Source organism: Rhinatrema bivittatum, chromosome 3 (assembly GCF_901001135.1).
Source record: "Rhinatrema bivittatum chromosome 3, aRhiBiv1.1, whole genome shotgun sequence".
Classification (NCBI taxonomy): Eukaryota; Metazoa; Chordata; class Amphibia; order Gymnophiona; family Rhinatrematidae; genus Rhinatrema; species Rhinatrema bivittatum.
Window position 1 is genome coordinate 126,082,304 of NC_042617.1, and position 14,453 is coordinate 126,096,756.

At 44.6% G+C, this 14,453-nt stretch overlaps 1 protein-coding gene across 3 annotated transcripts in view; it reads right to left on the reverse strand.

Annotated features, from left to right (window-relative positions):
• PAPOLG (poly(A) polymerase gamma) overlaps positions 1 to 14,453 on the reverse strand; it is a 246,617-nt gene that overhangs the window by 160,404 nt on the left and 71,760 nt on the right. For all 3 annotated transcript variants that reach the window (XM_029593721.1, XM_029593722.1, XM_029593720.1), the window contains exon 13: positions 13,060 to 13,113. In XM_029593721.1, coding sequence (XP_029449581.1) covers positions 13,060 to 13,113 — 54 coding nt within the window. The remainder of the gene's footprint in view (positions 1 to 13,059; positions 13,114 to 14,453) is intronic.

Consider the following 14,453-nt stretch of genomic DNA (forward strand, 5'->3'; position numbering starts at 1 on the left):
TCTCTCTTGTAAATGCTGTATTATGTGGCCTGGGTGCCCAAGCTTCTGATATTAAAGGGCCAAACGGTCACCCGACACTGAAACGCATGTCATTGGGCCTTGAGTGATATCAGGCATGTGAGCAGACAGTGAGTGCACAATGCCTTTTTGATTAGATGCTCCCCCACCCAAACCGAGAAGAGATTTCGTGCTAGCTGGTCATCTGGCCCGTGTCACGGGCCAGATGACCAGCTAGCACGTAGAAGAGGATGAGGACAATGACATCCTGGGGTAAGGTGTTAGTTATATGGGTTATAACAAAGGGAAAGGCTAAGAGTAAGGGAATGAAGAGGAGTGGGCAAAAATGAAGTGTGAGTGTGAGAAAGGGAGTGGGTAGAGTGACAGGGAGAAGGAAAGGCTTGAATAGGAGGGGGGAAGTGATAGAGGGAAGGAAGTGATTGGAAGGGAGGGAGGCAGTGGAAAGAAGGGGTGGAACAAGGCAAGGGAAGAGAGTCAGTGGAGGCGTGGGGGTCAATGACAAAGGTGAGCAAGAGGGGGAAGGGAAGGGAGGAAATGAAAGAGGGGAGTGAGAAGGAAGGGTAGAAAGGTGCGTGTGAGAATTAAATTGCGTATGAGATATGAGGAAGTTTTCCCTCCTCTCCTGCACCCCCACCAATTCACTACAATCTCAGCATGACTAGAAATCAAAAGTTTCCAGATATGGAAAAGGAGAAATTTATGTTTTCTCGTTTTAATTGGGTGTTTAATATGTTAACTGACTTTTAGGAAATGTTTAAATTTTTTTTTATCCTTAGATGTCATATTTTATAATGCAATACAAACAGTGCCATAACATAATAGCAAGTTAATAAGCATATAGAATAACCATAGCTAGAGTATAATCATACAATTATATTGCATTACAATTTAAACATGAAAAGAACATATCAGGAGAGAGTTCCAAGATGGTGTCATGAGGAGAGGACATTGAAGTAGTAGCTCCTGAGTTGCTCGTTACTTTCAATAATTTCCTACAATGCCTCATACGAAAAGAAAAGGATGGGTCAGAGAAGGAGCCTCGGCCTCCCTAAAACCTGCTCTTGTTCGGACGAGCATTGCCAGATTCTACCCACCAGCAGATGAAAAAACTCTGGAGGATCCCGCAAGAGCAGAGGGAGGAGAACAAACCCCTCTGCTCGTGGGAGAGGTATCGTTATCATTGAGTCCCGGAGCTCCGACACCTCCCCCGTGCACCCCATGGATGAGTCATCCTTTGGGGTGAGCGCCTCCGAGGAGGGACTCACAGGGGTTAAAGTGGCACCTGTTACTGAGGGTGGAGTGTTCTCCTCCACCCCGCGGATGGGAGGGTTAATTCCCGACTTCGAACGTGATCATAGTGGCATTCAAGCCACTGCAGAATGGAGGGAGACTGTGCAAACAGTCTGGATCCAAAATGGACAACTCCCTCAGACAGCCCAATCGGTAACTTTTACATCTCAATCATTATTGGTGAAACCAAGTGTAGTGACTTTGGATTCATTGTGGCAAGTTATTTCTCTTCTAGAAAATTCAAAAATAACGTTAACCACAGCTATTAAAGATACTCAAGCTCAAATCAATAATTTAAATCCTGTTGTACCTTTGCACACAGAAAAAATTGAAGAAATGGATTTAAAACTTACTCAAATAAAATCAGTGCAGAGGACTGATACAAGGTGAAACAGCCTTAGAAGAGTGGAAAATATAGAGAATACTGCGATATATTTAAATTTAAGAGTCACATTTTCCAAAGTGCAAAATGGTTTCACCAAGGGAACAATTCAGAAGTTACAAGAAATATTGCAAATTTCACAGAAGCACTACCACTAATGTCTAAAGTATATTTTCTTCCAGAAACTAAGATGGAAGGAGAAAAACAAGTTTCTAGGCCAGTATCTTTGAATTTAACAGTTTCTGGAAACCTCTTTAGAGGCTCAGATAGAGAAAAGGGGTACATTGCTGGTAAATTTTGTATTGTCCTCTGACTGGGACAATATCTTGAAAATATTTCTTCGTAACAGGAATACTGTTTACGTGCATGACAGATGGGAGCCCAGATAGTTATTCGATTTCCATGTGTGTTATGAAGATAAATGGTGCCAGATATATTTATGATCCTTCCCAGTTAGGGTTGTTTCTGGACTCAACCAATTCAAAGAATAGCTCAAGTCTCAGATGTCTGAGACTGATTAGAGATCTGCATCCTCTCCTTTTATCTATATGCTGTAATTTGCTCTATTGAAGGATATTCCCCCTCCAGGATATGGGAAAAATTTGTTTTTGGTAATTTTTTAGATGGTAAATTATTTCTTTCCATGATGTACCTGATATTTTCTGGCCCAAATGATTTTCAGGGTCTGAGAAATTAGACTGGACAACTCGTCCCTATGAAACAGCCGTAGCATAGTTCTATGTGGTTCTATATCTGGAGAAGTCTCATCTTCTAACAATCCCTGCGCGATATCTCCCACAGAGGAACCAGACTGTATCCAGGAGTCTTCTGAATCACCTGTCTTCATCTGCCATCTGGTCCTCTGTCCCTTCCGCAGTTTTGCTAGTCTGTGTGGGGAAGAGGATCAGCATTTCCAATGCTTCAAGGAGGAAGACTTCTAGCGAGAGCATTCCAAAAAGACATGACTGGGACCCTCTTGCCCCTGACAAAAAGGACTGAAATCTTTTAAAACTCCACCCACAAGATGGCTGAAAGGTCCACACCCAAGACAGGAAACAACCTCAGATCCCAAACCAGTGGACACCGAAGGAATGGGATGTAGTGGTGGCAGGGCATGCTCCTCTCCCGTCATGGGAAAAGCAGCTCAATTCTTCCCCTTCCATGAGTACCCCAGAGCCCTCCGCAGAGGTAAACTCCCCCAGTGGAACCTCCCCTTGTGCTTCTACCCTTTACTGGCTTAAGCTGAGAGACTTTCTGAACTAATGACCCATATATGGCAGGGCTATACAAATATGGAGCCTCTTCCCCCCCTGTTTACCTCCAAATGCCATGCTAAACAATGCAGTTCAACCTCCACAAAATGGCACTTGCCTAGAATCCCTCCAAGTGGTTAAATGTGAACAGAGCCTGCCTGCTGCATAAAATGGCACCTGCCACATTTCCTTGCACAGCTCCACTGATGCACTGCTCACCGGTCCAGCCCGAACTACTAAGCATCCAACTCCCCAATGCAATGCCCTGCCCAACAGCTCTAATGCCCCAAACTGCCACCGAGTCCCTGGCCGCAGCTTTCTTGTCAGCCATGATGCAGGACTTCCTGTCTGCAATGCACAATACCCCAGGAAGAGAAAAGGTGCAGCAGGACACAGATAGTGAAGGAGGTAAGGAGACTAAAAAGGCCGAACCCAAGACTTCCTTAGCCTACTGGGACCACCACCACTGTTAGAGAAGGCTACCAGCCTTCACCTTGCTACTGCCCTGAAAATGCTACCCTCACAGGATGCTCAACTGAGGGAGAGTGTTTGCTTTCGCCTCAGGTGGTCCACCAATCCACCTGCCCTATATTTGGCAGGCCTACCTCTACAAGTATGCATGTCCATCTGCCGGTGACAATACTGCAGGCTAATGTCTGTGCAGGTCTATGAGAGTGACAAAGGCGAGTCAGTGATCTCAGTCTCCATCTGCTGGTTGGAGCACATAACCCAGGAAGTGTGCCTTTGGATATTCCCTGACTATATCCCCCACTGTTTTACATATACTATTGCTGTTGCACTGTCACAGCTTTTCCCTTTAATAGAGAGAAAGGGATAATTTGCTAGACTTATTGCTCTGGTTTCCAATTTTTTAATTGACCATGTGGCTTTTTTCTGAGACCATATTCCTTATAATGCTTCTCATCCTGTCACATCTGTGGTTATTAATGTTGACTGTAGTTCTAGATTTGTTCCTTTCTGGGTTCTGTGTTTTTGACCACCAAGCAAGACTTCTCTTTACTGAACACTCAATTTTGAGTTTGTGGTGGCTATTAATAGAGAACTTTGTAGAGGTCTCATGTATGCTCTTGACCATGGTACCAGGTCTATTATTGCTGTCATGCCTAATATTTAAAGATAATCCCATGCTTTTGGTACTGTTTAAAATGAATTTTATTCCTTCAAAACCTTGATCATGCACTTTGATGTTAGATATTCGTGGCACTCCCTGGTATTTGTGCACTCAAGCGGTGATTGTTTTTTCAAAGCTGATTACCCACCCTAAACTAATTGTACCATTCTGTACCAATTCATCTCAACCTTCAAAAAAATTCATCTCAACCTTCAAAAAAAGACTAAAGACATGGATATTCACACAAGCATTCCCGGACTCAAACTGATCTACCTTCCACGCCAATCCTTACCTTCACATACACCATGACTAACCTTCTTGTTTGAATTTTATATTATTTTACACTATCGTTACATGTTTGAATTAATAACCTGTCCTTTCTCTTCTCTCTCTGCCAAGTTCTAATCTCCCTGTTATTTGTAACTGCCTTTTTCCGCACCATTGTTTTAGTTTTGTTTACGATGCACACTTGTTTTAATGTGAACCAGCATGATGGGACTGCGTTCTCGAATGCCGGTATATAAAAACCCTTAAAAAAATAAATAAATAAATTCCTTTTGGAAATGGTTTGGCTCTGATCAAATGCCTAAATACAGATGAACCATGACCTTTTCTCAGAAAAGCAGCTACCACTATTACTTTGGTAAATGTTCTTGGTCCCAGCAAGGTTCACACCTTTGATTCTGCTCTGGTAGTATTAGAAAGGGCTGAAGACTGCACCTGGAGAAAGGATTGTAATCCCTGGGGGAAAAAAAAAAAAAAAAAAAAAAAAGACCAACTACCCAAGAAAAGATAGAAGAACCCAATCCCAGAAGCATTTGAGGCATACTCACTGAGCTACTATCCCAAGCTGAGGAACCATTTAGGGGAGACCCAAAGTCAGGGACCCCACCTGAACCGCCTGTACCTAGGCTTATATCTAGCTGGGAAGAGCCAGGCTCAGTGAAATCAGATGAAGGCAATTTTCCGTGAGCCTTCAAACCGTGCTGGCACTCCTGAGATGCCTGAACACTGACAGACAGCGCAAAGAGAAAGACGCTTAGGCTTCTTAGGCATAGGCGCCATTATGGCCGACAGCCACATGCACACACCAGACCAACAATCCTGTTTCCAACAGTGGCCAATCCAAGTTACAAGTACTGGCTGAGTACGGAGGGAGAGGGCATGAGCTGTCACCAAGCTCGGCTTCCTGCACCCACTGCCTTTCAGCTGTTAAGTCCACGACCAAAGCACTCAGAGGGACCCCGGAAATCAGCTCAGGAATTCTCAACTGGGGGAGGGACCATTTGGTATCACTGCAGGAGATCAGGGCAAATGTAATATCCTTAATTCTCCTTTTTCAAAATAAAGCAATCCCCAGTAGGGAAATGCATGTCCATCTTCTGGAGACTGAATACTGGCAGGCTGTCATTGCAGGGGTATATATACTGTGACATCAGTTTGCTCCGTCTCCATCTGCTGGTAGAGTTCTAGATTCATCTGGCTGGATGCTAAAACATTTTTAGGCTCTACCAATACCATCATGTTGTGCTGGAAGAAATGAATTAAGGGCTTGCCACTCATATTTCAGGTGCCTGGCCCAGAGTCAGCCAAGAAAGTGCAATATTAAATGCAAGTTTTACATTTGTTTTAATGAATCTTTAAAAAAACAGGCTAACAAAGCAAATGTTGCTTACCTGTAACAGGTGTTCTCACAGGACAGCAGAATGTTAGTCCTCACATATGGGTGACATCACAGGATGGAGCCCAATCACAGAAAACATCTGTCAAAGTTTCCAGAACTGCAGCCAGCAGGGGTTCCCCTTCAGTCTTATTTAAAAGCTACAGGCAGTGCCAAAAAATAAAATAAAATGTTACGAACCCAACACCGTGGGGTGGAGGGGCGGGTTTCATGAGGACCAACATCTTGCTGTCCTGTGAGAACACATGTTACAGGTAAGCAACATTTGCTTTCTCACAGGACAAGCAGGATGGTAGTCCTCACACATGGGTGAGTACAGAGCTGAAGATGTCTGAACATGCACAAATGTACCCAAAGGCGAGCAACAGGCACAACTGGGGTGGAAATTTGGTAGAGGGCATCCTAAACCCCACCGGGCAGGCGGAAGGGTGTAGGTATGTCACGTTGGAAATAGGTTACGAAGGACAGACTGGCCGAATATGGAATCCTGTCTTCCGGCTTTGTCCAAGCAATAGTGGGTTGCAAAGGTATGGAGAGAACTCCAGGTGGCAGCCCTGCAAATGTCAGGAAGCAGCACTGATTGCAGGTGTGCTACAGAAGTTGCCATGGCCCTCACAGAGTGTGCTTTAACACGGTCTTGAAATGGAATGCCCGCTTGTTGATAGCAAAAGGATATGCAGTCCGCCAACCAGGAGGGGAGAGAGAGTCTGCTTACCCACAGGCTTCCCTAACTTGTTAGGGTGGAAAGAAACAGTTGAGCGCTTTCCCTGTGGGCAGCTCTACGGTCTAGGTAGAATGCTAGAGCCTGTTTACAGTCAAGGGTATGCAGAGCCTGTTTTCCTGGATTGGCATGGGGCCTGGGAAAAAAAGCAGGTAGTATGATGGATTGAGATGAAAATCCGAAACTACCTTAGGTAAGAATTTAGGGGGAGTGCAGAGAACCGCCCGGTCCTGCAGAAGTTTAGTGTAAGGCGGATAGGTAACTAAGGCCTGTAATTCACTAACTCTGTGAGCTGAAGTGATAGCCAAAAGGAAAATCACTTTCCATGTGAGATATCTAAGATCACAAGAGTCAAGAGGCTTGAATGGTGGTTTCATGAGCTGACCCAAAACCAGATTAAGGTCCCAAGAAGGGGCCGGAGGACGTCGTGGAGCAAGCCCTTCAAAAAACATGTTACAAGGGGGTTGTACTGATATAGGGACATCTGACACCTTTATGGAAGGCGGCTACCGCACTGACATGCATTCTGATGGAGGAAGTCTTAAGATCTGACTGATAGATGCCAGAGATAGTCCAGAAACTTCGGGATTGGACAGGAAAAGGGGTCAAGGGACTGAGAAGAGCACCACGACATGAACCTTTTCCATTTGTAAGAGTAAGATTTTCTCGTGGAAGGCTTCCGTGAAGCAAGACATGGGAAACTGGTTCAGAAAGGTTAAGTGGCTGAAGGATTAACCTTTCAACATTCATGCCATCAGGACAAGGTGTGAAGATTGGGATGGCATAGGCACGCATCGTTTTGAGTGATCAGAAGTGGGTCCTTTCCTAAGGGAATGTGCCTGCAAATGGAGAGATCCTGAAGTATTGGAAACCACACTTGGTGTGGCCAGTGAGGTGCTATCAGCATCATGGTTCCCTTGTCCTGAAGAAACTTCATGAGAGTCTTCGAGAGAAGAGGAAGTGGAGGGAATGCATAGAGCAGACTGGTTGCCCATGAGAGGGAGAATGTGTCTCTGGGCTGAGAGCGTTTGCTGCGAATGAGAGCACAGAAGTTCTCTGCGGTTTTAAGGAGACACGAAGAGGTCTATCTGAGGATATCCCCATTGTTGGAAGATCAAGTTTGCTACAGAGGGGTTGAGACCACTCGTGCGGTTGAAAGACTCGACTCAGCTTGTCTGCCAACACATTGCCCACTCCCGGCAAGTAGGTGGCCCTGAGGTACATCGAATGGGAGAGCGCTTCCGCCCAAATCTGTGCAGCTTCCTGGAAGGAAGGAAGGAGCCTGTGCCTCCCTGTTTGTTGATGTACCACATGGCCACCTAGTTGTCTGTCTGAATCAGGATGACTTGATTTGAGAGGCAATCCTGGAAAGCTTGAAGCTCCAGGAAGTTTATTTGGTGTTTGGCTTCCTCTAGAGACCAAGATCTTTGTGTTTGCAGATTGGCCACATGGGTTCCCCAACCAAGGTTGGAAGAGTCTGTGGTGAGCATGATTTGAGGCCTGGAGCCTGGAAGGGCAAGCTCTGGAGGAGATTGGTCTCATTTTTCCACCAGGTGAGAGACAGATGGAGTGAATGGGTGATGTGGACAGTCGACAGGGGCTGAATGGATTGAGTCCATTGTGATCTTAGAGTACAGTGAATAAGTCTCATGGCCAAGCGGGACATTGGTGTGACGTGGACCGAGGATGCCATGTGTCCCAGGAGAATGAGAAATTGGCATGCCGTCGCAGAGTGCTGAGATTGCAGCTGGTGAGCAAGTGACACGAGTTAGTGCTCGCTCTCAAGGCAGGAAAGCCTTTGCCTGCAAGGTGTCCAAGTCTGCCCCAATGAACAAGGTTTGAGATGGGACTAAATAGGATTTGTCGTAGTTGATGAGAAATCCTAATGAAATTAAGGTGTGTAAGGTTAGATTGAGGGACGACAGCAGCTTGCTGAGTGGGAGCCCTGACTAACCAGTCGTCTAGGTAGGGGTAGATGTGAACACCTTGGGTTCTGAGGAAGGCTGCAACTACTACGAGGCAATTTGTGAAGACTCATGGCGCAGACACTAGGCTGAATGGAAGCACTCTATATTGATAGTGCTTGGGGCCTACTAGAAACCTCAGGTATTTGCGATGGAGTTATCACAATATAGGTGTATGTGTCCTGGAGGTATAGAGAGCAGAGCCAGTCTCCCTTTTGTAGAAGAGGGAGAAGCGAGCCCAAGGTTATCATCTTGAACTTTTCTCGCTGTAGGTACTTGAGGGTCCATAGGTCCAGAATAGGACAAACTCCTCCTGATTTTTTGGGTATTAGAAAGTACTGGAATAGAACCCTAGGCCGTGCTGAGAGGATGGTACGGGTTCTATGGATTTGGACTGGAGAAGGAGGGAGACCTCTTGATCCAGAAGAATGGAGTGATCGGATGTTCTCCACATTGGAAGAGGTGGGGAGTACAAAGGCACAGAGAGAAAGTTCAGATGGTAACCCTGAGCAACTATTGCCAGTACCCATTGGTCTAAGGTGATTGAGTGCCATATGTTGTGGAAGTGGCACAATCGACCTCCCACTGGTATGTGAGGCAGTGGAATCTGGCTGCTGCTCTCTAGGTGGAAGTCAAAAACCTGAAGCAGGCCCTGGTTGAGAAGCTGCTTCGTGGCCTTTGTGTTTGACGAGACTGTGCTTTTTGAAAAGGTCTCGTGACATGGGATCTGGCTGTGGTGGATAGGATTTCTTCGGGCGGAAGAATGACTTTAGAGTCCTTGAAGGGCTGCTTAGAAAAGTAGTCAAAGCATCAGAGAGCTGTCTTAGGGTCTCATGATGGTCCCTTAAGTTCTGCCACCGTCCACTGAATCTGTACGCCAAACAGATTATCTCTGACACAAGGCAGGTCGGATAACCTGTCTTGTATTTCGGGGCGAAGGTCAGAAGACGAGCCAGGCCCACCTTCTTGCCGAAATAGCAGCTGCAGATACTCTAGTAGAAGTATCAAAAGATATAAGATGTTCTGATCTCATGCTTGCCTGCCTCAAAACCCTTGTTTACTAGGGTTTGTAGCTGTTCTTGAAATTGCTGAGGCAGGGAGTCCGACAAGTCTTGTATCTGCTTAAAAAAGACCCTATTATATTGGGTCAAATAGAGCTGATAGGTGGCAATCCGGGAGATGAGCATTGACCCTTTGAAGACTGTGACCTATGGCATCTAGGAACTTCTGTTCCTTGCCAGGGGGAACAGAAGAGTGAGGCTTTGACCTCTTTGCTCTCTTCTGTGCAGATTCTACCACTAGAGTGATGATCCAATTGTGATTTTTGAAAACCTGGGAGCTGACTGTACCACATAGGTAGTGTCAGCTTTCCTGTGGACTGGAGGAATGAGCCAGGATGTTACCAGTTCTTCTTCAGGAGATCCAGAAGAACCTGGTGGTTAGGAATGGAAGTTATTAACTTGGGGCATCCAGGAATTGGAGCAACTCCCATCATCTGGTGCCTATCATCCTGTTCAGTCTGCAATTGGAAAGGGACCAATTCAGAAATTTCCTTCACAAAATTTATAAAGGAGAGGTCCTCTGGAGGAGAATGCTTCCTACTTTCAGTGGGTGAAGGTGATGAAAGTAAATCATCTGTGTCTGGAGAGGAATCAAGTCCAGGTGTCGTAGGGATCAGCACCTGTCCCTCTAGGAACTAGAGGGGACAGGGTGATGGAATACCTGAAGGTCCTGGTCTAGGCTCCGAAGGAATCTGAGGAATTATCAGAGGCACTGGCATCGAAGGCATCGATGGATGGCTCGGTGGCACCGGACGTATCGGCATCGATGGCTGAGGCAGAACCCCCGATGGAGGGATGCGGAACGGTGTTTCTCCTCCCGATGACAATGTAAGTGGGGAGGGCACCGGCGCCATCGGAGACCCAGGATCCATCGGTGGAAGAACGGCAATGAGCGCTTCCATCCTGGAGAGCAGCGATGCCAATGCTGCCGGAATCGGGTCAGTGGACAGTTCCGCAATTGGTACTGGTGTTTGTGCATCGCCTTGTCGATGGCCTCCTGAACCATCAGGTCCAGTTCTTCTCAGACCTGGAGCAAGCAGCCCTGACTCCAGAACAGAAGGAGGCAGAGGCATAGCCGGAGGGACCCCTGTTAAAGGTGGAGTCACTGCTCCCGATCCCCTGTCGGGTGAGGTTGCCTTGGTGACCCGGTCGCAGAAATGGTCTGCGCCTTTTCTGGAAGGGGTTTCTTAGACAGCGGCTCGGACGATGTCCATGATTTCGCTCCCTCAATGCTCCGAGTCTTTCGGTGCCGATGGCGATGTTTCTCCCAACGATCCCCTCTGTCCTGAGGGGGAGTAGAGGGTGTCTATGGCTGAGAAGTCGTCAATGCCGGGCGATCACCGGCCAGTGGTCGATGCTGGCTCTGACGTCGATGCAATGGACGGAGTCAAGGTTTGAGCACAGAAGAGAAGTTCCATCTTCTCCATTCTGGCCTTGCGACCTTTTGGTGTCATTAGGGCAAGTTTTGTGCAGGTCAAGACATCGTGCTCACATCCTAGACACAACACAGACTTTATGGGGATCTGTGATGGACATGGTGCGAGTACAGTCCAGGCACCGACGGAACCCCGACGCCATGGAAAAAAAAAAATCAAGCTGCGGTACGATCCATGGCCAGTAGCCCACGAGGGCCAAACTAGACATAAAATGGGTATAAACTTACCAGAGTACCGCGGTCTGAAAAACTTTAGAGGGGACCCCTTTGGGGCAAATTAACTTGTAGTAATTCCATGAGGAAAATTCCTGTCAGGAATCTCTGCAGAACTCCCAGGGTTAGTGCCTGACTGGCCCCTACTGGGCATGTCCAGCATAAGTTCTGGAAACTGACAGAAGTTTTCCGTGATAGGGTGGCATCACAGGATGGAGCCCAATGTGAGAACTACCATCCTGCTTGTCCTGTGAGAAAAATAAAAACCTGCTGTACCATCTCTGTTGAAGGCAGAGAATTCTGGCTTTAACTATCACTGCACCACACAAGCAGTGATGTCACAGAAAATTAATGTGCTCTGCCTCCATCTGTTGGAAGGGGAACATAACCCAATCGTTCTGGACTGATGTAGCAGGATGAGATGGAAAAGCCCTTTAGAAATATAGAAACACGATGGGAAAAAAAAAAAAAAAGACTGTATGGCCCAGTCTGCCCATCTGACCAATTAGTTTAGCATTATAATTCTCATCACTTCCTTAGCGATCCCCTGTATTTATCCCATGCTTTCTTGAATTCAGATACTGCTTTTGTCTCTACCACTTCCACTGGGAAACTGTTCTACACATTCACCACCCTTTCTGTAAAGAAATATTTACAAAGATTACTGAGAATCTTCTAGAACCTCCTTTACTGAGCTGTAATGGCATATGCAGACAACCTATGGCCTAGCAACTGCTCTGAAATAGTATAACCATGCTGTTTCTTCACTGACCTGAGAAAGAGAATTAACTAGTCAAATATATTAATGTTGTCCAATCAAAAAGGTATCACTGCCAACTCGTTTATTGACCTTTATTTGTACATACTGAAGGGGACTAAACACAGAAGCCATGATACTTTTATCTTCTAGTCCTTTAGTTCTCCAAATCTTAAAGGGTATTAATATCACTTGCTCTGACAGCTGTTTACACTAGGTGCCTTCATTTACAACAATCTTATTGTCTATCAACTGCAATTCAGGTTACCAGACAAAATCACCCACTTTTTTTTTTTTCTAAAACACTTCTCTTTGCATATACTATAGATCAGGGGTCGACCCGCCATTGGTCGACCCCAGTGACATAGTGAGGGCAAAGGGCCGTCGGCGCCATTTTGACTACTGGCAGCTGACAGCCCAAGTCCAGGAGATCGCTCCCAGACCCCCGCTGGACCACCAGGGACTTTTGGCAGGTCTTGGGGGGTGTAGTAAATTAATTTTGGAGGTCTTGGGGGGGCGTCAGGCGGGTGGGGGTTTTTACTTTATTAAAGATTTGTCTGCGAGCCCTGGACCCCCGCTGGACCACCAGGGACTTTTGGTAGGTCTTGGGGGGGGTTGTAGTTAGTATGACTCACGGAATTACATTTTAAAATGTGGCATTCATGGTTCTCAGCCAAAAAGGTTCCCGACCCCTGCTACAGATTATATGTAACAGACCATTTTATCCTGCAATGGCTTTTCAAATACAATACTGGCTTCAGTAGTTTAGCCTTTGGGTATTATCAAATCAGTTCTTAAACAGAATATTATGATGTTGAGAGAAATTAGGGAAACTGGAGAAATATATTTGTCCATATATAAACTTTAAATTTGTCACCTTAATGAATGCTCCATTTGTAGAACCAAACATTTGCTTTTTGAATCTTATGTACTTTAGAGTTAAACAAAAAAAGTGCTCAATTACATTGTGCATGTACTGTTATGAGGTTATAAAAATCCATCCTAAAAAGTTGAGAGATTAATGTATGTTTCCAGTTTCCAATATTGCTATGTACACCTGCTTAGAGATTACAACTACTCTAACTTTAGAAACTTTGGTTTAGTAATGACTTCCTTCCACAAAGTATAGTGCAACATTAATGTAAGATTTACCACTCTAAATGATTCTCTTCAGTGGATGCATAAGCCGTTAACACAATATAATGCCTGAAAAAAAATGGAGATATTAATTAAGAAACATACCACTTTAAGAGAAACAATCAAGTAGAATTTAAGGTTGAAGATGCATGTAATTAGAGTTTATTAGCCTAACAATGATTAGCTTTCAGGAGTCTTACTCCCTTTCAGATCAGTATAAGCTAGAAGTCTGAATTGTAAACTGTAGTCCTTTGTCAGTGATTGCTTATTTGTTTTTTGTTTTTTTTTTTATTATAGGCCTTAAATTATCCACAGGCATGGAATGGAACGTCTTGATATGTGCATCAATACAAGTGCAAGAATGAAGTGTGTTCTGGTAGAGAGTTTTTCAAAATTATTATTTAATATTTTTATTGCGGCTACTCCTTATTTATGATACAGTCCTTAGACTGTATCGTAAATAAGGAGTAGCCACAATAAAAATATTAAATAAATAATAATTTTGAAAAAAAACTCTACCAGGAACTCACTTCATTCTTGCACTTGTATGGATGCTCATAATTGAGAGTGCAAGGACTACTTCGGTGTTTGTTGGATTACGTCTTGATATGTGACATCTTCCAACTTAGAAGTAGAACACAATTTCCTTAAATATTTAAACACCTTTTTCTCATTTTTGCATAGCCTTGAGAAAGGGAGTTTCACTGTAGAAAGCTAGGCACAAACATTTATCTAATAAAAAAAGGTACTTGTAACTTATTCAGCATTAATTTCTATGTATCTAAATGAAACTACCACATAAAATTTAACAGAGCTATCAAATCCTTCAGCTTATACAATAAAAGTATGTTCTAGGAATGAATGAGGTCTATGTTTCAATAGCTTGTAATGTGAATATCTGTGTTCCAGAATAAAAAAATGTTATAGATTGTCTACAGAACAGGAAGAGAGAGTAGACATCTTGTGCTACATAATACCAGTTTCTGAATGAATGGCTTTTTTAAAGTCTAGCAGTGGCCAACAGTGCAGAGTACAATCCTTTATTTCTAATGTAATTTGTGTCTTAAATCTGGAAGTGAATGTCTGGGTAGACCCATGATTAAGTCTACCCAGACATTCACTTCCAGACTTAAGACATCAAATTACATTAGAAATAAAGGATTGTACATCTTTTCTTATTTCTCCTGTATGAAGTCAAGGCTTCGAGCCCATACACCACCTCCATTCAAGTACTTCTTTACTGCTCTTCACTTATAAAGAGGGAAGTCTGAAAACTGATGATCCTTTCACTCCATGCTCTCTTCAAACACTAAAGTGCCTAGAGCTATGTAGTTGATCTGGACTAGAAAAGATGCTCAGATCAACATACTGGCCTAAAACTCCTTTCAGACAAGAGTGGAGTCAGTCAT